The sequence below is a fragment of the Aquila chrysaetos genome, chromosome 24, assembly GCF_900496995.4.
Source record: "Aquila chrysaetos chrysaetos chromosome 24, bAquChr1.4, whole genome shotgun sequence".
NCBI classification, from domain to species: Eukaryota; Metazoa; Chordata; class Aves; order Accipitriformes; family Accipitridae; genus Aquila; species Aquila chrysaetos.
The window spans coordinates 1423432-1447242 of record NC_044027.1 but is presented as its reverse complement, the minus strand read 5'-3'; the positions used below and the strand labels follow the sequence as shown (position 1 = coordinate 1447242).

Below are 23811 nucleotides of genomic sequence, written 5' to 3'. Positions count from 1 at the left end.
CGCTGCGTGTTTTTCTGGGGAGCAGTGACACAGCCTCACCACCCATTCCTTGGCTCACGTGCTCACTGTTTGTCGTAACACAGACACTCAATGGGAAGCTGAAGTCACACCAGTCGCTGGTTTCATTGCTTGGGCTTTATTGCTCTCGACTACGGCTTTGTGCCCAGAATGGGTCTCCATTTCACAATGTTTGCACTCGAGACATCCATCACCTTCCTGGTGTGATCAGTGTCGCGGTGGTAGCGGTACCCGCAGGTTGGCCTCTGCGCAGTGTAGAAGGGGCTGTATGAGTTGGAGCAACTTGGTGTGTAGAAGAGAAACTTGAAGGAGTTGGGCTGACGGCCCCCAAAATGGGCAACAAAAGGAATGAAGTGAGTGGCCAAAGGCTGGTCCCTGTGGTGACATGCTGGAGACTGCTGGCTTGTTGGGATGGGCGGCATGCGAGAGACCTCCTGCATTGCTTTGGTCTCCTCCACTCCCTTTGGTCTCTTGCGGTCTTTGCCAGGGGCTTCTTGTGTTTTAGTCACCTGTGGAGCAAAAGAGCCAGACAAATCCGTGACAATTGCCCACACACTTTGCCATCCTCATCAGTTCTTAAGGCCCAACGCAAGAGTTGTGTGCTGGTGACCAAAAAGCAGCAAGTTAAACAAACCAGGAGAGCTTAGGGAGTGCCAGCCTGCTTACCCTCGCTGCAAGGGCAGTCAGTACACAGTATAAATGCTGAGAAGTCAGGTGTTTACATTTCTTTAGCTAAAAATCTAAGGTGGTGTTATTTAAAGAGAAAGTGAGTTTAAAGTCAAATGATGTACTGGGAATGTGGAAGTGACTTAGTGAAAATAAAACAAAGCGTACCGAGAGAATACACATGGCGAGACTCAAAGGACTTGATTCTCTCTTGACTTGCATTTCAGCTGGTTATTTGTAACACTGCAGAGTGAACATAAAGTGCTACCCAGTTTCTGATGTTCCCGCTGTCAGTCTGACCTGGCTCACCCTTTCATCACTTTTGGGGGATACTACATTTTCCTTCTGTGTTTGGCACAGGGGAGCCCCGGTCCCAGATCAGGATCTCAATTACAATAGCTATAAATGACAGCAATACATGCTCCTTGTAAAGTCTTCACCAAACTGCAGCCATGGCAAACCAGCCATGAAAATGGTTCAACCCAGCCTGACCCACAAGACGCAATGGGCCGTATCAGTGATGACACAAACATAACACTGCCCTTTACAAACACAGCCCGGGGCAGCAGCTCAGCAGGCTCCAGGTCCCTCTGCAGGTACCTACCACCACCCTGTGCCTCGTACTGCTGTGCTAACTGCTCTTGCTGAATCTCTAAGTGGGTTTTCCCCCCCAGAAACGTGAAGAGAAAAACAGGGTTATGGAATCTTGTGGGGCAAACTCTTTCTCGTCATCAGTTGGGTCACATTTCTGAAGCCTTGGAGCAATGGCAGTGCCATCACCCGTACGCACGACACGGGGGACCAGGGACTGCAGAAACAGCCTGTTTTGCCTGTGCATTTGCATGAACCCTTTCCAGAGGAGGTGGTGTGGATGTGTGCCCCAAGACACACATGGGCCTGACTTGTCACGATGGCTGCTCCAAGGCTGTGCTTGACTGGGAAAGTATTTCTGCTGCTGTTATTTAACCGTGACTCAGTTATCTTGTTTTCATTGATGACACCCCTGTGCTAATGGAAACTGGCTCTTCCCCCTGGCAATTAGCTGCTTTACTCCTGGGCGTCCTAAATATATGCTTTGCTGTCTGGCTTTATTTTTAACCTTGTAAAGAGGTTTCCGAGTTTCCGTGACGCCTTGGCTTACTTGGTGCTCTATTTCTGTTCCCTGTAGCTGGCTGTGAACACTAGCTCCTAAACCTATTAAGAGGGGGACACCCGCAAATTGTTTAGAAATCTCCTTAAAGCCTTTGAGGGAAATGACCAGATCGGCACAGGTTCACCACCTCTTTTTGTCACTCATTCCCCCAGTACAGCCACCTGCCAGATGCTTGAAAGGCTCCGTTGCTGGAGCTCAGGACAAGTGTTATTTCAGCACTCGCTGCCACAAGGAAACGTCAGTCTATTTTATCCACAGGGGATAAAACAATGGGATTTTGACTCCTGAAGAGCAGATTTTGTACCACTACAGTCATTTCAGTGTGGTTTGTGTATCCCTGCTCTGAACACACTTAGATTTGTTCAGAAATTATTATATTCACATACGTGGATGATTATAGCTCATGGCCTTTCTTGCTTTGGAAGATAAGACAAGTATGCACACGACTGCGCTGCTGCAACTGCATCCACCCAGCAGGGAGGCATTAATGTTATTAAAGCAGTATATTTGGGGTGTGGAGGTGTGTTACTTTGAAAACCCAACTGCTAAGTCACGTAGATGCTTTTGAGATGTGCAAGCCTTGCATGTGCTCAGCGATAGAGGGCTGACAGTCATTTCCAGTGATGGGCAGGATACCATGCCAGGGAGTGCTGAGCTTTGGGCTTTGCTCTTGCAATGGGGTTCGCCTGCCCTGGGGGTTCTGGCTCACCCTCTGGGGCATCTGAAGCTTGGCAGAAACATCCTTTGTGCCTGGGTGAGTGCACCTGCTTACACGATCACTGTCTTTGAGGGGAAGCACCAGCTCAGTGTGCACGGTGCTATTTATGGCACTGCCAGAGCTCCGTGCCTGAATTAAGAGTCCCACATAATCCTATTGCATCTAGTCATATGTTTAGAGATCCCTAATCCCTCCCAAATTGTCTGTTGCCTCTCAAAGAAGATCCTCACAGGTGAGGTCACAGAGAGAAGACTGACTTCAGTAATCAAGAAAGCACGAAGGGTTCAGACGTCCACCCCGGATGAAGTGTCCCCCCCGCCTGGCTGCCGGTGCTGCCCGTCCTGTCCCTGCACCGCTGCCATCCCCCTCGCTCTGCAGCGGGGAGTCCCCGCTCCTGCAGCTCCTGGCTTGTCCCTGCAGAGCCATCGCAGGGCTATCGCATGCGATTTGCTCTGACATCTCAGCGGCCACGGGGGCAAAGCCGGCTGACGGCGGTGCAGCCGGGATTTGCGCAGCAGGGGAGGGAACGATGCATCACACCGACAGCACCAGGACCCTTTTGTCCCAGCCACCCTCAGGGCAAGGGTCTTCCAGCCCCCTGCCCACAGGAAGGGGACACGGCGAGCTGGAGTCCCTCCTGCCAAACCGTGAGCCCGGGGCTCCCACCTGTGAGCTCATCTTCCCGGCGGGGACCCCGGCATGCGGGGCCGTCTGGGGTGGAGGCTGGAGGCAGCACTGCCGGGGTGGGCAGCGCTGGCCGTCAGGGCCATCATCAGGGTCATCGGGGCCATTGTGACCACCGGGGTGTCACCGGGGTGGTGGCTGTCATAGGGGTGCCCAGGCTAGCAGGGCTGCTCGGGCAGAGGGTGCGCGGGAGAGCAGGGGCTCGGCCAAAGAGATTAGGAAAGTGCTGTTTCTCCTCACCCGACGGGAACCACCGCTGCTGCCCGTCCAGCCGGAGCACGGCTGGGGCCGCTGCCGGCTGCTCTGCCGGCCCTGCCACCCCCACCGAAACGTGGCCTTGGCAGCGTGGACCCGCTCCCCGCCCCAGACACGAGCCGTTTCTCTCTCCACGGGTGCAGTTTGCTGTTCTGCAGCCACGCGTAAGGGTTTCTCCTTCACAATCTGCGACCTCAGATCAGACGTGGCGACCCGCTGAATTTAAGCATGTTAGTCAGCGGAGGAAAAGAAACTAACGAGGATTCCCTCAGTAACGGCGAAGACTCTGTATGCATTTCCTAATACTTATTATCAATTAAATTAGGTGTTGTAAATTGATAATTAGGTATTGTCAATTAGATTGTTTGGTAGGAAAAAAAAAACCTCTGAAAATTGCATTTAGCAATTTCTCCTCCCGTCCCCTCCCTCCCTCCTTCGGGTCCGGCTGGGGACCCGTGCTGCACAAGCACTTCGGACACCTGCGAGTGCGGCAGGGAACGATCTGCAACTGCAGGGCGCAGCTCCTCACACTGATGGAAAAGCAGATTGTTCTGGGGTGTTTACCCGTATTAGGATCAAAGGCAGCCTCACACTGCGGTGTGTTACATCAGAGCAGTGCTCACATGGCTATTTCTATGCCATAAAACCTGCTGGCGATCTTCCAAGGGCTTTCCTGTGCTTTGTGCCCAGCCCGGCCCACCTGTCCCTTTAGCTGTGTGGCCTCCGTCACTCAGGAGATCACGGCGAGTGGCAGTTGTCCTCCCTTAAAATTACAGCCATGCCACCAAACTACGCATCTTTTCTTCGTCTTTTGAGTTTGTGCTTTGCAGAAGTCCGCCTGCCCCGCAGCGTACCTACGACGGTCTTCTTCTAGTCCTGAGCTTTTTCTGGTCTTCCGGGGGAGGTCCATGCTTTACTGGGAGGTGGAAGGTAAAGAGCGAGTATTTTTCAGCTGGAACAAATACACAGGAGCGTGCACATGAGCTCTTGCAGGCCTGTTTGGCAGCTTATGTTCACTGGGATAATAAATTCACCTCAAAACACACATCCCTTCATGTTGTGAGGAATATGTTTTCCTACGCTCACCACCCAGGGTGAGGCAAAACCATTGTTGGTGGGGTGGCACGGGTACGGCTCATCGCCCCCGGAGCTCACGGGTGCTGCTCTGGAGTCCCCCCAGCCCCGGGGGCAGAGGAACACCTCGGGAGCAATTGTCAGGGAGCTGAGTCACACCTTCCTGTTCCCGCAGAGCATCGCTGCAGCCCTGTGGCCCCTTTGAAGTCTCTTTGGTGTAACGACATTTTGTGGGACACCTTCGTGCAAGAGTCCAGGCTTTCTCATTCCACAGGATTTTATTGGCTTCTCTTCTAAAAATAGTTTCTCTTCTCATTCCCCTTTTCCTTGTCTTTGTCTCTCTGTATATCCTGTTCAATTTGTTCAGCCAAAGACTCTGAATATCAGCGAGCGCATATGCCTTGCCTGTCTTGCAAAGATATTGTGTCTTTTGTCTTTCCAGTAGCGAGTGGGTCCTTCACGTCATCTGATTTCTGCTTTCGAGAGGTGCCAATGTATTTTCTTTAAATGTCTGGGGCTCAGTTAGATGGGTTCCCATGAAGAGCTCTCAGGAGGAATGCTGTTTCCCAGTTTCCATCCTATTACCACTCTTATCTGCAGGCAGGACTATCCCCTTTCCTGCGATCTCGGCTAAAACACGACTGTAGGTCCCTGCGCTGTGTTCCCTGCACAGCGAGCTCAGGGTGTGCAGGAGTCACACTCGTGCAAATGTTTGCAGGATGGTTTCCTTTCCCTGTCTCACACAAACAGCAGTTAAGATAACTGTCAGACAGGGTGCGAGTCCCACTAATTGCAGGCCTTGTGCACGGCACAGAGCTGTCCCTTCGGCATCGCCTGCTGCTCCTAGAGCGGATCTTGGGAGCGGCAGCGGGAGCTGGGCACAGGCTGCCCATGGAGACTCCCCGCTCCCCGGCCGGGAAAGGTGTCTGACCAGCTGGATGGAGCTGCACATCTGCAGAGCAGGCTAAATTCTCTGAAAACTATCTTAAATACTTCTAACCCCTATATTACAACCACAGTATTGAATCCACGTGGTATGACATTTTATCTCTCCTTTTCTTTCCCCATTTGCCATTCATGTTAATTCACTTTATTTAAGTGCTGCCTGACAATTTATGCCATGATTAGATTTTCCTTTTGAAGTATCATAACAGTGCTCATTTTTCATTGTTCATGGGTGATTTAATGTGTTGCCGTAATTTGTACGTTGTGGCAAAAAAAGGTTGTGAAAAGCATAATTTCAAAGTGATTAAAGAAGTGATTCTTATCACTGAAAAAAGACATCTGTATCATTTTGACTCTCAAAATATGCTGGAAATATAGAAATAGGTGTGACAGGATGACCTTACCCTGATGCTGTGAGCTGTGTTTCAGAGTTAATGTTTCAACAGCTATTTTGGGTTTAAAGTTCTCCAGAAATCCCAGCGTTTATTAATAACCAATGTTACTCATTTACTTCCAATTTTTACTTGCATGACCCAGAAAATTGTTGGCAATGTTAGACACTTGCTTTTGTACCTGAAACAAGACACGATTTGGGGCCGAGTCCCACTGTCTTTAGGGTTTTGCATCAAAAACCATCCCAGCCCCTAATGACACGCAGGTCGCGCTGGGGAGGGAGATGTGCGTGGCGGTGCGTAGTCCCACCGAAGCCAGTAGGGATCTGCAGCGGGGCTCACAGGCGTGGAGGATGGGGAGTTTAATGCTTAGTAAGACATTTCCTAAAAACTCAGTGCTAATTTGCTTCCTAGCATACACGTGGCAGAGGGAAAGGATTACACTTCAGCTTTCCCCTGCCTCTGGCTGACGTTCCCTTGTATTGCACGGACACCTGCAGATCTTGGACAGGGACTTCAGGTCCCAAGGCTGGTCTTGGGGCAGGGGACCCCAGCCCTCGGGTCGGGACTGCCACGGCAGGCCAATAAAAACACCGGAGACGGTGAGACAAAGATCAAAACTCTCATACCTAAATGCTCGGTATACCACCGACTTGAAAAGATGGGTAGTTCATGTCGGGTCGGGGATTTTTCAGAGGACTTGGATGTTCAGCGACATTTACACTGCGTGCCCCGCTGCCCCTCGGGGTCACCTCGCCTCCTCCCCACCGCCCCAGCAGCAGGAAGGGGCTGACAACCAGCCCCGCTCCTGCCCGCGGCCCCGGGGACCCCCGGCCCCTCCGCGGCCGCAGAAAAGCCCCTCGGGCCGGGCCGGGCCGGGCCGGGCAGGGACCTCCGCTCCGCTCCGCTCCGCTCCCGGGAACCCCCCCACCCCGGGGGGGCAGCCCTGCCTCTACAGACCCGCGGAGGCACCGGGGGTTTCCTCCACCGGGGGTTTCCTCCACCGGGCAACCCCCGGGGCGGCGGGAAGCACCTGGGCGGAAGGAGGGGCTGAGGGTGGGGCCCGCCCCGCCCCGCCCCGCCCCGCCCCGCCGCCGCCGTGGCAGCGGCCCCGGTCCCGGCCCCGCGCCCGCCTGCCGCGGCGGGGATGCCCGGTTAGGAGCGCGGCGGGCAGCGCCCGGCTCCGCCAGGATGAAGAAGCATCATCATCATCACTCCGTGCAGGGCACCTTCAGCCGCCTCTTCGGGAAGCGCCAAGCCAGCCCCGCCGCCGCTTCCCTCTTCGCTACCAACCCGCCCTGGATCCTCACGCAGGAGGTGACCTCGGACAGCGCGGGTGGCACCGGTCAGTGTCTGTGTGTCCCCCTCCCCTCCTCCGGGCTGTGCCGTCCCGTCCCGTCCCGGTCGGCCGAGGAGCCCCGGCGCGGCCGGTGGGAGCTCTGTGCGCGGCCGGGCGGGCTGGGACCCCGGGGAGCGGCGGCGGTTTATCCGGCGCCTGGTTGGGAACCTGCGGGAGGCGTTCGGGAGGGAAGGGGCCGGCCGGGTGCGGGTCCGGAGCCGTGTCCCGGCGGGCCCGGGTGCCGGAGCCGGTGCCGGAGCGGCGGAGGAAGGCGGCGGGGCCGGGACAGCCCGCGGGTCGCCCGGGACCGCGCTCCGCTCCGGGAGGTGAAACTCTGGCCGAAGCGGGCTGCCGAGGAGTTGGGAAGCTGTCTGGGTCGCTTCCAGTAGCTCTTTCCCACGCCATGTTTGATCCGCGCCTTCCCGGGTTTTAGTTACTTGCCGATAAGCCTGTTTCTTGAAGGACTGCGTGCGAGGGGGGAGCCGAGGGTGGCATAGTCCTCAGGATTTATTTGGATCTCTTTGTGGGTTTAATTGCAATGCTGTGCCCTGGGGGCTCATGTAGGAGGGAGCCAAGTTAATAGTAAGGGAGCCAGGTAGATAAAAGATAGCAGCTTGTGGATGAAGTTTGGTGGCTCCACGATTCCAAGAAACGCTTCCAAGCTGGAAAATGGAAGCGCTGCTTGCTGAGCTGGGCAACGTGAAGTATTGTCCGCTAAAGCGATTGCAAGGTGGTTACACCCTGCAGGCCAAGCCGGTGAAACTGAGATAAAATGAAAATGCGATGGAGAGTTTCATGTAACTCTTAAACACAAAAGGAAAACTGCTGATTTCTAACTGTCGTAAATCTGAGGAGGATTCAAGCTTCCCTCTGATGTGGTTTGGATTTAAAAAAAAAAAAGTTGCTGCGTCTGCTTATTACAAGCCTGACTTCCGTGGCTGCAATTGCAGTACAAAGGTATTCCTTTCAGGTGTGGGGAACTGCTGTGCCGATCAGCTTGCAAAGTAAAAGCCAGGAGTCCTTGAAACCTGAGCATAAATAAAAGCTGTTGAATCACTCCTTACCATCCTCTTGGCATTTATATCATTAATTTAATTTGTGCAGGGTAGTGTGACACACAGAAGCTGAGTGTCTGTGTTCGGAGTAACCTGTGCTGAGGGGTGGGCTTGTCGCGAGGAGCGGTATGCTCACAGCTAAGCAGTCCAAGAGGCAGATTTTATTGTACCTTGATTTCCACAGCACCACGGTCCTACCCAGTGAAGACCCATGCCTAGCCCCGTTTCTTGAATATTTGCTGCATAGCTTCATGCCATCGCTGCTGCCAAAAGGGGTCCATTGCTTCTGCTAATCCCCACCTTAGTTTTTCATACAAGGTAAACACAAGTTAAGCAATGTGGAATGGGTGTAGGTTTGCATGTCACTGACTCAGAGATTCCTGAATATAGTGACTGATGCCGCCTCCTCGCTGTGAGCTGTGGATACCCCAGCGTCAAACCTGCTACGCCTACTCCAGGTGATGCAACCCTGAAGTAGGAAGAAGTTCCATTACTTGTGTTGCAGATTGCTTGTTTTATTTCCCATGACTGAGAGGACACAAGTGTCTCCAGGACAGGCTGAATGTCAAAAAGTGGCCAAAGCGTAGCTGGGGCCAGCTGCTTCCGACAGCCTCCGCAGGCGTGTTTCCTGATCCCTCCTTCCAGGAAATGAAGCTGGCAGAGCACAGGTCTTACTGGTGACAGGCTCTTAGCAGGCAAGTCCTGTTTATCTAGCAAAGAAAACACAACTACAAGCACTTCATTTTACTTTAATTAAATGCATTCAGGTTAGCAATGCTTAGTAATCTAGGATCAAAGACCTTGTGATCTTTAATCCAGTTTCTCACTGAGTTTACCTAGTGTCTTGTTTAATATAAAACTCTCGTCATTTCAAGTCCCTGAACTACTCTATTGCTGCTCCGCAAAGCTGTCTGAATCCAAACTCTCATGTTGCATTGGCCTTAATTCTTGCTGCTTATTCGCCGAATGTAGGGTTACCCAGGGGGTTATGCAGAAATAATAATAATTTGCTGGCATCTCTGCCGTCCTTGGGACTCCAGCAGCTCCTCCTTTGTGCCTGGGCGCCTCACAGGCAGGGAAGTGTTAAACTGTTGGTAGGACCACACTAACTGCAGCGCGGGGTGATTAGTATTTTGAAAGGTGAAGAAAATGGCCTTTTTGTAAAGAATCCCTTGTAGTGGGAGAAGTCTGGGATAAGGGAGAGGAAGTTGTGACTGACCTTCAGGACAGTGATAGCATGATGGATACTCTTGGGTGTATCCCAGTGTAACTTGTGGTGTAGCGGGTGGGAGAAAGGAAAAGCTTACATGCTTGCTGGACTCAGTGGCATGTTTCAAGGTTGTGCGGAATTCATCTGCCTCCAAACCCATAACTTCATCAGAGGCTGTGGTAGTTCACGCCCAGCCCCTGGCGTGGTCAGGTTCTTCATTCCAGGTGTTCATGCAAGTGCTTTTCTTCTGTGGGAATACACACACAAGCATTCGCCCTCCTCTCTTTTCACTAAACTCCGTGTAAAGCTCTGATTCCTTGGGAGCTTCTTGCCTGATCTCTGCCTGCAGACCACAGCTACATGCCATGGCAGTCCACGGTGGGCTGGGGAGCCCAGCTGTGTGGTCGGGCAGTGTACGGAGGGCACAGGCTGTGCCTCGGGCCAGCGAGGGGACACGTGGGAGGGAGCAGAGACGCTGGCTGGGCCATGGCAGTGGCCGGTTGCTTGCACAGTCTCAGTCAGGGACTTTGGGGCACAGCTGGCTCCTCGGGCGGACAGTCCTGCTTCGGCGAGCACTGCCCTCGGGTTTTGGAGGCTTCGAAAGAGAGCCCAGCCCCTTTGCCTGTGTGCGGAGCTTACACAACCCTCAACTTTCTGCTCCTTGGCTTTTAATTGCTGTACGATACTTGACAGAAACTGTTTCTGTGCTTCAAGCTTTAGTGTGGGGTCAGGTTTGAGGACTGCTTCCAAACTTTTTTTTGAGGGGGAAGGTATTTACTTCTTGGTGTTTGTGTTGTGGGGCAGAGGGGGAGGTTGTTTGCTTCTTCCATCTCACTGAAACCACTATCAAAATCTGTTAGGTGGGAACACTCCTGCAGAGTTTTCTCTCTGATCACAGCCATTTTGCTCACTTTCTCCCTCCTTCCTCAAACCCTCGTATTTTCTTTAATGTTGGTCTCCTTGGCTACAAATTATTTGTGTATCTCCTTCCAGCCAAGGTGGGGTTTACGTGCTTCAGTGCTTCTGCTTGTTAATTCATGCTGTTAATCAGACACAAAGAACGTAATTAAACTAGTTTTATGAGCTTTATTCACTGTCAGAATAAACTGGCCTAAAAGGTGTGGTTCAAGGTAAAAGCACAGGGCTGGGAACCAGGAGTACCAGATGGCTTCTCCTGCTTGTAACAGGAGGGGCTCTGCGACTGCTTTCTGCCATAGCGTCTCCATTCATAGCAGTGTTTTGTGGGAAGACATTCAGAGCATTTCTCCATAAGGCAGGCTGAAGTGTGAAAGTGTTGGGCAAGCATGATTTGCCCCCCCAGTGCCAATTGCACCAGGGGTCAGAAACAGATTGTTCCAGCAGCACGCAGAAGGATGTTGCGGGCGCTGGTGGTGTCCATCCACAGCAGGGAGAGCAGCTGCGGCACCTTCCTCCTGCTGCCCTCAGCCACTGGCAGCAAAACGTGGAGGGGAAAAACCTCCTTGGGAAGCCTCTGCGTGTCCCGTTTCCATCGCTGTGTCCGAGCGGGGCAGCGAGGTGTTGCCCTCCGCTCGCCCTGGTCTTGCTCAGCACAAGCCAGCGGGCAGCCGGGGGTCAGGGACACCTTCGCTGTCCCTCTCTGCTGCGTAAGTGACAGGGACCTGTGATGGGGCTGAGTGAAGAACCTGTATTCAACTCTGAGCTTTGATGTAACCGCTCTGCCCGCAGAGTGGTCAGCCCGCAAGGAAGGGCAGGAGCTCTCTCCCTCCAGTTGGTCAGACTCTCCTGCTGACTCCCCCCTCAATTCCAGCCGCTGACGGATCGGCCAAGATCAGATCCTGCCCGTGCTTACGAGCTGGTTTGTGTCACCTCTGTGGGCACCTGCTATGGACCCATCTCCTGCTCTCCTGGGGGTCAGAGCCTCGTGGCACTGTAAAGAGACGATCCAGCTGCTCCTGAAGCATTTTCCTTCCCTAAACATAATCTGGGTGGGGAGTGAATTGAGTGCTTGTGCTAACGTTTGACCCTCCTGAGGTAAATTTAAGTTAGCTACTATTAGAAATAAGCCTCTCAGAATAGACTTTGACATCTGTGCTCATTAAACTCCAGCATCTGGAGCTCTGGGAAGGCTCTCTGTGCCTTGCAGGTGTGTGCTGGGGTTGCCAGTGCCCACCCAGGGGTTCCGCTCACCTGGGACCTCTCTCCCCCCATCTTCAACTCGGCTCCAAAACACCCAGCTACTCATCAGAATCTGATGGATTTTTCCCATTCCTGGGAGCTGGTACAGCAAATTCTTCACAGTGCTTTTTAAAATCAGGTGGTGTCCAGTGTTGTTTTTCCTGTTGTCTCAAATGCAGTGCTGCTGCTAACAGTCTTCTCTTCCTCTCAGGTGATGTGATTGAAGTGTATTATGGTGACAATCGCTTCGGGACAATGACCGACTCTGGCACAGCAACGCTTAAACCTCGTCCGAGAGTCCGGCCGCTGCTGACTTTCTTACCCCTTGTGAGTATCCGGCTCGCCGCTGGGGTTCATTACGGCAGTGCATGTAACTGGTACCCAGAACCAGCTGGGCTGGCTGCTGCTCTCATCCTCTACCTGAGGGAAGAAAATAAATGAAAAGCAAAACCACTCTATAATAATGCTGGATACGAGGGATTAGGAGGTGATCTGAGTTCAAGGCTTGTGTTGGACATAGGCAAGATACTCAAGCGAGAGATGTAAGCATCATCAGACTTGTATTTTCAATTTAAAAAAAAATTGCTGAGCATGTAGATGATAGATCTGGCTTGCACTGCGTTTTATCTAACCGCTACTGGCAGTTATCTCTTTCTGGATCAGGCATGTTGCTGGAGAGAGCAATAGCAAAACTGTGCCCTGTTTACAGGAGGGGAACGAGGAGGCGATGCAGAGGCTGTCTTTCCAGTCTCTGTATGAGGGAAACGGTTCCCTGCAGAGCTACCACTGCTCCAGCAGCAGCTGGATGCAGGGACTGAAGCAGCAAGTGCCAACACAGCTGGACCCAGAGGTGGCTTTGACCCAGCTGGGACTCCAGAAGCCACACATACTCATTGCTGGCTTTGACGCTCTGCTGCCGTGTGTGCCAAGCAAGCTTTCCTCCCCCATGTAGCACACCTTTTCAAGGGTCTTATCCCCTAGAGTAAAGTTCATGATTGCTCAGAGATGTTTTGGAGATGGTAATAGCTAAACCTGAAGTGATACATGCAGGTCACTGAAGGTCAGTGAAGGCAGTAAAACCCTTAAAAGCCTTTGGTCTTGACAAGGAAATCCTCTCTGAGAGCAAGCGATGTTTTTCCTTGTACATCCTCGCCCTTCAGAGCAGCCATCACCTACAGCAGAAAATGGGCTGGTCTGCTGTCACCTGGGTTCAATTAGGAGTTAATGGAGTTGTGCATGTGTCATCTGGAGGACAACTGGGGGGGGGAGAGGGAGTTTATATATCTATTTGAGAGCATAATTAGTAAGTTATGGGGTTACACAGGTTCTATAAAAGGGTTGTGCCCTCTGTGATGCCTTCCAAAAGATCACAGCAGGTAAAAAATCTCACCTGGGCTCTGAGACAGGTAACTGTAGGACTGGTGCCTGAGAAACTCCTCTCCAGTAGCACAGGCTTGGGTGTGTGACTATAGCTGGTGCCCCATATCACCAGGTTTTTAGAGTGCAGCTGGCCTTTTGCATATTTTTAGAGCTTTCAAAAGTTTTACTGGTGGAAGAGGAATGAACTGGTAGGTGGTAGAGGAATGAACAGCACAAATGTCCCTGGGATGAATACTATGGGCTGTCACCCCAGCCATGCTGCTTTCCTGCTGCCTGCAGAGGCACAGCTGGCTCTGGGGCTTCCCCCCCCCCCTGCCCCAGTTGCCCTTGTGAGGGTCCCTCTCATGGTACTTCTCTTCCGAGAGTAACAGGTTTAACTGAAAAAATTAGTAGGAATAAGCAACACTTTTTAAGGACCAGTCTGTGTTGGATATTTGCATTATTTTCATTAGGTTTGATTACTATTTGATTTGGCACAGACGCTTCTGCTGCCACATACATATCTGCACTGGGCTGTTCTGCAGCTCCTGCCTTAACTCTTTCTTTCCACCCACCCACTCTCCTGCGCGGGGGGGGGGGAGGCTGAGAAGCAGCTGCCTGCGTATCTGTGAGTCAGGAGGATGCACACACCCTGCCCGGCAGCCGGACCCGCCACGGAGCAGCTGCCTTCCCCCCGAACCGCCTGGCCCTTGGCCGTCCCGAGCTGAGTCGCAGCAGAGATGGCAGGAGAGGGGGGCTTTGCTGCCAGCCTCTCGGGTACCACCGCATCCCCCTGCCCACCCGGCTTCCCAGGCACTGCAGGTGCAGGCAGAGCTTTGGCTTTTTTTTTTTTTTTTTTGGCTTTATTTGGAATGAATTCCTTTAGTTAACCACCAAGCTTCCCTAGCTCTGCTTCAAAACAAGAAGTTTGGGGGTAGGTCTTCATATTCAGAGAAATCCTTGGCCTCTCTGAGACCCCAGGATGCTAAGCAGTTGTATTTTGGTGCTTTTATTGTGACAGGCAGCCTCAAACCTAGTTCATTTAATGGGTGGGAAGTGTGGGCTCCCGGCAGACCAGGGGAGCTGGGGATCATGAGGACAGACAGGCTCCCCTTCACTGGGGACAGGGGTATCTAACTCTGTTCCAGCGCTGAAAAGCGATTCCTGGTGGTTACGGTGAAAGCTCCCCTCAACGGGATCCTCGGCACACATAAATCTGATGCAGGTACCACAAACTGGAAATGCAGGTTCCTGGCGCACCACCCCAGCACAGCAGCCTGCTCTGAATCAGCTGGAGGTTTGCTGGGCTGGTCGCACCCCTAGCAAACACAGCAGAGGGAAACAATCTTTCTAGTCATCTCTGGAGACTGGCAGCGTACTGGAGATGCTTTCCATTTTAGAGGCCAGCTCATGACGTGAGGATGGGTGGTTTTTGAGAGATGCTGAGCATTAGCAACTGCAAGAGAAATTTTTGGTGTGAAACAGGCTTGTCCAGTTTTTAGGACCTGTTGAAATGACATGTCCAAAATTACTACTTGTTTATGAAATGTGGACTGTTTCCTCCAGCTTTGCATAGATCTCTTCCGACTGTCATTCCCTTTCTACTCCTATCCAAACATGTGATGCATATGTTGCTTTTAATTCAGTGCTCAGACATCTTTGTTTCCCTGTAAATGAGCAGGTATCCTCAGTGTGCTCTGGAGACTGGCAGCAATGAATTTCCATAGCAAATGGGAACTGCTGGGGTTTTTTTCTTTGTGGTTTTTGGTATCTCATTGCTCTGAACAGTTTCATTATTGGCTCTCGAAGTGCCTCTGTTAGCCTTTGTCTTCCCTCTGGCTTTCAGCTGAAGTTAAGGATCTTTCCTCTGCCTTGTACTGTATCTTTGGGACCAGTAAAGAGGTCTTAGATGAGGCTATAAGGCTCACCTCTGATGTTTTGCCACTAACATATCTGTCCTAATGCCTTAACAGACTTTGGCTTCTCCATCAGCACAAAGTTGTCTGATCAGTTGTGCAATCCCAGGAATTTGAATTCCCACTCACTCTCTCCTGGCTCACCAACAACTGGCTCATTCCCTTGTGGTTATAGAGGATCTTTGGTCATCTGCAGGGTGATGGACTTTGCAAGCAAAGCATGTGTATTTTCTTAATATTTTGTCAAAAGCTGGGGGATTCCAAGGCCCTTCTGAAGGAGCCCAGGCTGCTGCTGTTAATGTCAGCTCTGCCCCAGCAGCTCCTGTGTTCCTGAACCCCCTACACCCAGGGCAGCGTGTAATGTTAATGTGCTGTCTGAGCCCTGGATGGGGCTCGCTGTATAAAGCCAGCTTCACCTTTGATCAAGGAGACTTTGGAATCCTACAGCAATCTCTTGTAAAAATAGTGATAATGCCAGTGAAAGGCAAAGGACACCGGCTCAATCATTATCTAGGCTTTTGTATACAGAAAACCACTGCACTGAGCAGCGCAGGCTGATGGTAGGATAATGTTTCCTTTGCACAAGTGGCTGTTAACAACTAATGCAAACAGCTGCCTGGGGTGAGTAGGAGTGCAACAGGGTGGACCCTGGAGCCTGGGAACGGCGCAGTATGTCCCTCACCACTGCCCGTGGGGTCTGCGGGCTTCTGCTTGCAAACTGTTATTTCCTTGCTCTGGGTCTCTCCCAACGCTGGTATGTGAAAGTCCAGTCCACCGCCTCAGTCACTTACCTCTGTGCTGCCAGCCCGATTCAGCATCAGTTTGTGTTTCGGACGTGGGTGCATTAGTGTACGTTTCATGAGCAGCTCCAATCCCTCTGCAGAGCAATATTAGCTGTGAGTCACTGAAGGAAAGGAGAGGCTTTCTGCTTCTGGCAGGTGTACGAGGCAGGAGCCCTGGTCAGCGCTCTAGGTGAGTCAACATGCCATGAATATCTCATGGTGGGTGGCTGTAATTATCCAAAGTGCCCTAGCTGTAAGCATCCTCGCAAACGTGTAGGCTGCTAAATTGCATGGTCCTGTACCAGCTAAATGCACTGCTGAGTTTTCTGCATGAATGCGAAGGGAATAGTTGAGAGTGAAACAAACCACACAAGTAGCAGTTTTCCCCAGAGTGTTCAGATATGCTGGTGCCAGTTTCCCAAAAAGCGGGAAGTCTGTCTGTGACTTCAGTGCGGTGTTGTACGTGACTGCAGCATGAGCTGGCAGTGCTAGCTGGAGAGCAATACCCACAAAACCCGTGGGAGCTATTAAATTTGCTTGGTATGTGAATGGTGAGAAACTAATGCTGCTGATTGTGGGCTGGGGAGCCCTAAGCTTGGATGTGAGATAGCCGTGCTCTTCTCCAGCCCCTCTGCACCTGACTAGCACAGGGGAATTGTGTCCATGGCTTGTGCAACCTTGATCACATCACTCATCCCCTTAAAGCCTGTCAACAGCAGCTACCGCAGGGACCTCCACATGTTGGGAACGGCCCTGGATCCCATCAGGCTCCTGTTCGTGTAGACAAATTACCAGCTATACAGGCTAGGGCCTGCTTGCCAGCGCTTTGCTCTGATACCCTGGGCGTAAAATTAACAGCTCCGTTTTCTCAACTATTGCAGAATGCCCAAGAATCCCACGGGGTGGCTGTGCCAACGCCGTCGGTGCCAGAAAACTTTGAGGAAAAAGCAGCTCTTGGTAAGGGATCTTCTCTGCTGAGTCCCGGACGGACGGTGCTAAGTGCTCAGCAGTACCGTGCCCTCCGGGAAGGAAGTGTGTGTGTACCGAGCTCTGGAGCAGACAGTCTGGTCATGAGATTTTCATGCTAAAATACAGTCTACTATGAATTATTTTTTGAAGTCATTGAAAATGAATTCATTTCTAAGGGGTGAGGCATAGTGGCTGTTACAGTTCAGCAAGTTTTAGACAGCTGCTGAGCAAAATAAACTGGCTTCCTAGGAGGATAGCTGGCCAGAGGGGATGCCGGCCGTCACAGCGCTGATGGAGAAAGTGCTCACACCGCCGTGCTCTCGCTCTTCCTTGCAGGCTCTGGCTCCCAGATCAATGGGAACTACCGAATGTACAGCTCGGTGGGGGACCTGCGCCCACAGGCTCTCGAGGGCGATGACCTGGACGAAGACATCCCTCCGCCGCCGTCGGTACCCCCACCGCCCCCTCCAACGGCACCAGCGCCTGCGCCACCACCTCCAGCCTCGCCGGCCCCTCCACCGCCCGAAACGCTGCCTCCGCCACCGCCACCGCCCGAGACGGTGCCGCCGCCTCCTGCCATGGCACCTCCGCCACCTCCAGCCTCCGCCCTGTCCTCCCCCAGCACGCCGGCTCCTCCAGACTTCATCCCGCCAGCCCCACCGGGCGCCTCGCCGCTCAGCCAGGCCCCGGCACCCTTCGCCACCGGCATCTCCAAGTGGAAGTCCGAGACGGTGCTGAACACCAGGCAGGTGGATGCTGAGGGGCCGCTCTGCCCTGCCGAGGCTGGGGTGCCCGCTGCCCCCGGCCCAAAGGAGAGTCTGCAGCCCAAGCACTGTCCCGAGCCCCACCTCACCTTCCCCAGGTCCTTCAAGGTGCCCCCCCCGGCCCCAGCCCGGTCCTCCTCCATCCCTGTGCAGGAGAGCCAGCCCATCCAGCGGGAGCCCTTCCCCAGGCAGCCTCATGCCTGGCCTCCCCTCCCGCCTTGCTTCACCATAAGACCCGCGGCCAAGGCTCACGCAGGAGGAGAAGCCGACCAAAGAAATTCCCCGCTGAGACAGGCCGTCGCGAAGCCGGCTGTGCCGACACCCCCGCCGCTGAGCCCCAAGCCGGGTCTAGGGCTCAGCCAAGGGATGAATCCTGCTGGCTGCCGGTCCCCGCTGCCAGGCTCCGAGATGGAGAAGGTTCCCCAGCTGAAAACAGGTGAGGGAGACTCTCCTCCAAAATCCGAATCTCTCTCTGCGAATGACCTGGACCTCCCGCCTCCGGACTACCCGACCTGCGAGGACGACTGGAGGGACGCCAGCAACCTGAGCAGGCTGCGGCATGAGCTCTCGGCCCTCCTGCGCTCCCCGCGGAGGGAGGAACGGCCATCGGAGAAGCCCCCTGGTCCCCGGCCCGTGGACGGCAGTACCGACCGCACCGGCAGCCGTGAGCCCAGCCTCGGCGGGCCCCAACCTGCCGGAGCTGCTGGGAAGGACGTGCGGTCACCCGCGGGAGGGGAGAATGAGAAGAACGAGGTGCCCAGCAGCCCCCCTGGTGCCAAGGGGGGCTCTCCCAGCACAGCGCTCCCTGCTCCGGAGAGCAACCCCACTGCGCGGACCTGCAGCGTGATGAAAATCAGGAACGAGCTGGAGGCTGTGCTGTCCCTGAAGAAAGAAGGGAAGCCTGCCCTGGGGCTCGGCAGCCAGAAGCAGGGCACCGAGGATGGCAGCAGCACCCCACGTCTGAGGAAGAGCCCCCCCGACCCGAGGAAAAGCCCCCCTGACCCAGCTGACTCGGTGCTGCCAAAACCGGCCCCAAGCCCGGTCCCAGCACCAGCGGCTGCGTTGGAGAAGGATGAGATGGGGCACGAGGACCATCCCGCTCCGGCCGCTAGCAAGGCCGCAGAGAACCTGACCCCTGCTCCCGGGTCTCTCGACAGCAGCGCGAGCCCCCCAGACCCACCTCGGGGACCAGCGGAGGAGCCCCCTGCTCCCACCTCTCCCTCGCCCCCCGTTTCCCCCGCACAGAGCCCGGCACCGCAGCCCAGCGCGGCCATCTTCCAGTACAAAGTGCACCGGGCTGGGGCCAGCTCGGCCGAACCGCCCTGCGCCTCGAGCTCGGCCGAACCGCCCTGCCCCACGAGCTTGGCCAGCGGCCCGCCGGGCGCCTCGGGAGCGGGACGAGAGGAGGTGCTGATCCACCCCGTGACGGGCGAGCGGGTGGAGCGGGGCTCCCCCATGGCGCTGCTCCTGGCAGCCCGGCAGCGTGCCCAGCGGGGCCGGCAGGCTGGTGAGGTGGGAGCCACGCCGCGGGCGAAGCCGCCCCTGAAACTCGGCAGCGCCTCGTCGGACACCGCCTCCGCCGGCTTCTACCGCCACGAGTCCAAGCCCTACTCCTTCACCGTGGTGCCCCGGCCGCCCGCGGCGGGTGCGGCGGCGGCGGGACGGAGCAGACCTCCGTCCTTCTCCAGCTCCTCGGAGCAGGGCCGGGACGCGCGGGCGGCGGGCGAGGCGCAGCCCTCGAGCCTCCTCCCCGCGCACCGGCGGGCTGCTGCCTCCAGCCTGCTGCGGGGCCTCCTCGAGTCCGGGCAGACGAACCAGGCCGGCGTGCCCAGGGAGGAGGAGAACGGGGAGACGGCGCTGGACTACGGGATTATCCCCCCGCCCCCCGAATTCAGCAACGAGGCGGGCGAGACCGAGGGGTCCCTCCCAAGTCGGGAGGAGAACCGCAAGTGCTCCAGCTTCCCCGACTGCAGCCGGGGCTCGGATGCACCGCGGTATTTCAGGTGGCCCGGCTACGGCCGCGGCTACGGGGGCAGCCACGAGCCGCCAGCCCCGCTGCCCTCGGAGAAGAGCAGGAGGAGCGTCGACTTCACGCCCCAGTACCCAGATTTCGGCGGCTCTGCTGGTTACTTCAGCCGCTGCCCGAACCCCCGCCCGCTGATCAAGAAGCGCCTGTACGTCTCCGAGCCCGACAGCTCCTACCCCCGGGCAGCTGCAGCCCCCCGGGGCACGGGTGCCCTCTCCTCCTACGGCCCCGGGGGATACAGCTCCCCGGCTGGGGAGGGGGTCCGCCGCCTCAGCTCTGCCCACAGGAACGGCCCCGCGAGCGCGCAGGGCAGGCGGACCTCCGTCGATGCTGCCGGGAAAGCCGCGCCGTACGGCAACGCCGGGGCCGATGCCAAGTACAAGGGGCAGAACGGGGATTTCTCGCCCGCCGGTGCGGCGGCAGCCGGCAGGTATGTGCCCCCCCCCCGCCTTAGCTGACCCCTTCCCTGCCCTCTGTGTCCCTCTGATTTGAAGAAGAGGAGGGCTGAGCCCTGGGCTGGCCCCAGAGCAGCGCCGAGGCCCGAGAGACGTCGGTGCCGCTGGCTGAGCTCGCTCCCGGCCGGGGTCTCCTCCCGCCGCCTCGGTCCGGGGCCGCGGCTGCGGCGTGGCTGCTCCCTGGTCCCAGCCATCACCCTGGTGCGCATCGCCCTCTCCTCCCCGCGTCGCTGAATGGAGACGTGAGGCGACAAAAGTCACCCTGCTGCCACTAGGAAAAAAAAAAACCCCAAACAAACCATAATTGCAATATCGAATAAACCCAAAGGGTTTCCTTGGCTTTCGGTGACTTTCCCTCTGTTTTCCCTCCAGACCTGCCCACGGCAGCTCGCAGTACAGCGGACATACCAACACCTTCACGGTCAGGCCCGGGGCGCGGCAGCCCATCTCCTACACCTACCAGAGTGGCCACCGATAGGTTTGTCCGCAGGGCTGCTCCGCCGCCTTCGTCCGGCTGGGAAGGGGTGAGAAGGTGCCTGGATTGGTTGTCTCCTTCTCTGCGGGCACCAGGGACGGTCCCAACCCAGGCAGCAAACGCACTGCTTGAAACTACTGACGGAGAAGGCGAGGAGTGAACCTGGGACTCGGACTCTTCTCAAAAGACTGTCACGGAGCGCGGTTACTACAGAGGACAGGCTGCTGTCTTGTTACGTGAGCAAACACAGTTTTCCTTCTCCTATTTCCCCCCCTCTGCCCTGTATTATTTTCAAAATTGCAGCCTGATAGGTCTTCTAAGAAAGCCAAAAAGCATCCTTAGTTCTCTTTAAAGAGCATTGCCACTGGAGAGATTGTTTTCAATTTGTTTTTTTAGTTGGTTTAAATCCGACATGCTTGGGAGTCGGGAGAAACCAACTGCGAGATGTGCATAATGGAAGCAAGCCAGTGTATAGCTACATGCAGGGGAATTAAAACAAGAATGTGAGGCCAATGGGATAGAAATAGAGTTTAGGATGTCTAGGTCCTAACCTCTTCTGTCCCCACCTCCTCCAACAGCCTTGAGCAAATCAATATGCCGATGCCTTAAAAACAGCTCCTGGCTTTCAGTGCCTGTCCTGCCGAGCCGGGGGCAGCTCTGCCGTGAGGGTCTGAGCCCCCTTCTCTGGGGATCAACTGCGGGGGGGGCAGCAGCTTCGGGAGCACAAGCCCTTGCTTTCCTGTGCCTTTTGGTCACTGTAAATGTTTCTGTTGGTAATTGTGCCTCATGGAAGAAGGCTGTGAGGCCTGGATGGATGGCTGTAAAGCACTTTGGAGACTTAAGACATTGAGCAATTCCTTTCCTTTATCAGCTGGTGGGTGTCAGCAGCTCACTGAGGTGCTGTGCTGGTGGTGCTTTCCTCGAGGGGCCTCTTGCCACTTCATACCCACGTAAACCCCACCTCTAAAAGCTAAGCCCTGGAGTCCTTATAAATTGTTATACTGAGACTTGGCTTTAGTTTGCCTGGTTTGGGGTACTGAGAAGCTAAATTTTGGTGTGGTTGTAGAGTATTCGATGCTCCTGGTGTGTGGAAGGTCTGCGGTGACGTACCTAAGGGAGCTGGCTCCTGCTGTTTCCGTAAGCGCTTGCCTGGGTGCTGGGCGTGCGTGCAAGCCTGTCCCTGCTTCCTGCCAGTGCCTCTCTGAAGGATCTAGTGATGGCTATGCGGTGAGGTGGGAGATAAGTGTAGCCTTAAAGAGGGTATTTTATACTACAGAGCAAGCAATACAGTCTCATGATAGCTGACCAAAGTTTTGAATAGCCAAATTCCTGAAGTTAGAAATATATAATCTTCCTCATAGGTAAACTTGCTGAAAATCACTGTAAGATAAGTGTAAAAACTTGTAGAGAATGTTTTCTAATCACTGACAAACTAAAAGCACTTTGAGACATGAGTCTACTTTTATGGAAAGCACTTTCTATTTTCAGTACTACACAATATCATTAGTTCCACTCCAGCTTATCCTGCATTGCATGCACGTGCATATCTGTGCATGTAAGCAGATTTTGCTCTACAATTCAACTCAAAATTCAGTGATAAATTTTCCTTCATGGTGGAATTTTGAAGAGAGTTATCTTGTTATTAATGTCATGTTGTGGACGTTCTACGTATTATTTTATTTCCAACTTTACCTAATAATTTAACAGCTGTTTCAAATATTGCAGCAGCTTCAAAGTATTCTGAACTTTACTTTGCTGTGAATAAAATGAAAACGCAAATACAGTAATTGGTCTAACAGCTAATTCAAATGGCATTTTTATGCCAGTAAGTCACAGTGACTTGGAAGATTTCCAGACATGCTCACCCCAGCCAGTATTGAAATAACATGTTTTAAATATCTGGGTGTTGGTTTTTAAAAACTGCTTATGGAGAAAAGTGACTATGGAGTAACTATCTGGGTACTTAAGTGTGCCAGTGTGACGTAGAATAGCCCCCCCCCCCCCCTTAAAAGATGGAAGTTCCTCCATGCGAGGAGCATGCTGAGGATTCCTTATCTATGGAAGTAAAGCCGTGATCCTGTTTGGGTGGCTCCAGGGTCATGTTTTAGTATTGGATGAAGTTTCACCAGTTTAACTTGAAACAAAACAAAGAAGCCTTTCTGATAAGATTGCAACCTAACTGTTTTTTTTTCCCCTGATACTTGTTTTTTCAAAATAATAAGTTATAACCACAAATTAATTGTCAAAAGCAGTTTTAAATTTAAAGGCTTGTTGGGAGACTTCAGCTTTCAAGATTGACTTTTCCCAGAAAAAGGAGGGGGTGTGTGCAATTTTCCCCCTCAAGAATTCTCCTAAATTTGAGCATATCCCCAACATAAGTTGGTTTTTTTGTTTGGGGTTTGTTCTTTCTTTTTTTTTTTCAAGAGCAAAATGTGAAACTCCAATGGTGGCACTTGCTTTGAATTTCACATACATTATTTCACCCAGACATGCAATTCATATGTAGTTGTAATATGGTGTTCTATAGTGTGGAATGTCTTGTTTCTAGCAGACGTGTATTTGTTTATATTAAATATTAGAAGCATGATAATATAAGTAAGTTTTATGAAATAGCCATTATTCATTCAAAGAACACCCATTCTGGGAATGCACAGTGGACTAAGCTGTAACTAAATCAGGTAGGACTCTCTTCACAGTTGTAAAACTGGTTAGCATGAATGTTTTAAGCAGTGGAACTATTCTATTCTTTAAACACTTTGGGCTATCCCTGCTTCTTTTGAATGCATTAAGCAAAATTCTAGTATTTCAGTAACAACTAGACATTTATGCTGGGGCCACTGGGACCTGTTTGTGTTACAAAGAAACCACTGTCAGAGCTGTTGGCAGCTAAAGCACTTAGGGAGAAAGTTAATCCATAATGAAGAGCAAGGACTTCTTGGCTGCAGGGATAGGGAAGAGCTCCCTCTTCCTTGGTCAGGTAACTTTGTCAGGACAGCACATAGGTAAACTGTACTCCAATTCCTGTTTCTGCTCCTCCCCAGCTCTGTTTCACTATATAAATTTAGCAACAGAAGAGGAAGAAACTAAGGGGTAGTAATGGAGCAAAGCAACCCACCTACCGTACAGCCCAGTCTTAGCACTGAAAGCAATCTTGAAGCCTGACGATGGAATTATTCTCACTTCAACCCTCTGATGCAGTTTGGTCATTCAAGTCTTGATACAACTTAAAATATCCCCTGCAGCTGCCTCTTCCTCAAAAGTACCTGCTAATGTAGTATAACTGAGAGCTTTACTTGTAAAGTGTTGAACAAAGTCTCTTATTTATGAGTGCCATTGAACACCAACCTTCTTGCATTAAATATGTCTGGATGTATTGTTTTATTACACGTGTGGTCTGAC

General features: G+C 53.3%; 1 protein-coding gene across 2 annotated transcripts; it reads left to right on the top strand.

Moving 5' to 3' along the window:
• Positions 1-6996: 6996 nt before the first annotated feature.
• On the top strand, positions 6997-23793 carry C24H6orf132 (chromosome 24 C6orf132 homolog). Of its 2 annotated transcripts, XR_005931352.1 has the most exons (6): positions 6997-7250; positions 11878-11993; positions 16605-16680; positions 17029-19912; positions 20310-20648; positions 23454-23793. XR_005931352.1 is itself a non-coding variant. In XM_029999935.2 (5 exons), exons 1-5 carry the CDS (start codon positions 7097-7099, stop codon positions 20413-20415), a joined length of 3336 nt encoding a protein of 1111 aa, XP_029855795.1. In that variant the 5' UTR covers positions 6997-7096; the 3' UTR covers positions 20416-23793. The 2 variants fall into 2 exon arrangements, 1 of the variants encoding a protein (XP_029855795.1); XM_029999935.2 differs by having other exon boundaries at positions 20310-23793.
• The last annotated feature ends 18 nt before the right edge of the window (positions 23794-23811 follow it).

Excerpts from the sequence above, each read along its gene's own strand:
- C24H6orf132 (XM_029999935.2), top strand. The coding sequence starts at position 7,097 with ATGAAGAAGCATCATCATCATCACTCCGTGCAGGGCACCTTCAGCCGC. Across the intron at positions 16,681-17,028 it reads TGAGGAAAAAGCAGCTCTTG|GCTCTGGCTCCCAGATCAAT; the intron begins GTAAGGGATCTT and ends TCTTCCTTGCAG. Across the intron at positions 19,913-20,309 it reads GGTGCGGCGGCAGCCGGCAG|ACCTGCCCACGGCAGCTCGC; the intron begins GTATGTGCCCCC and ends TTTTCCCTCCAG.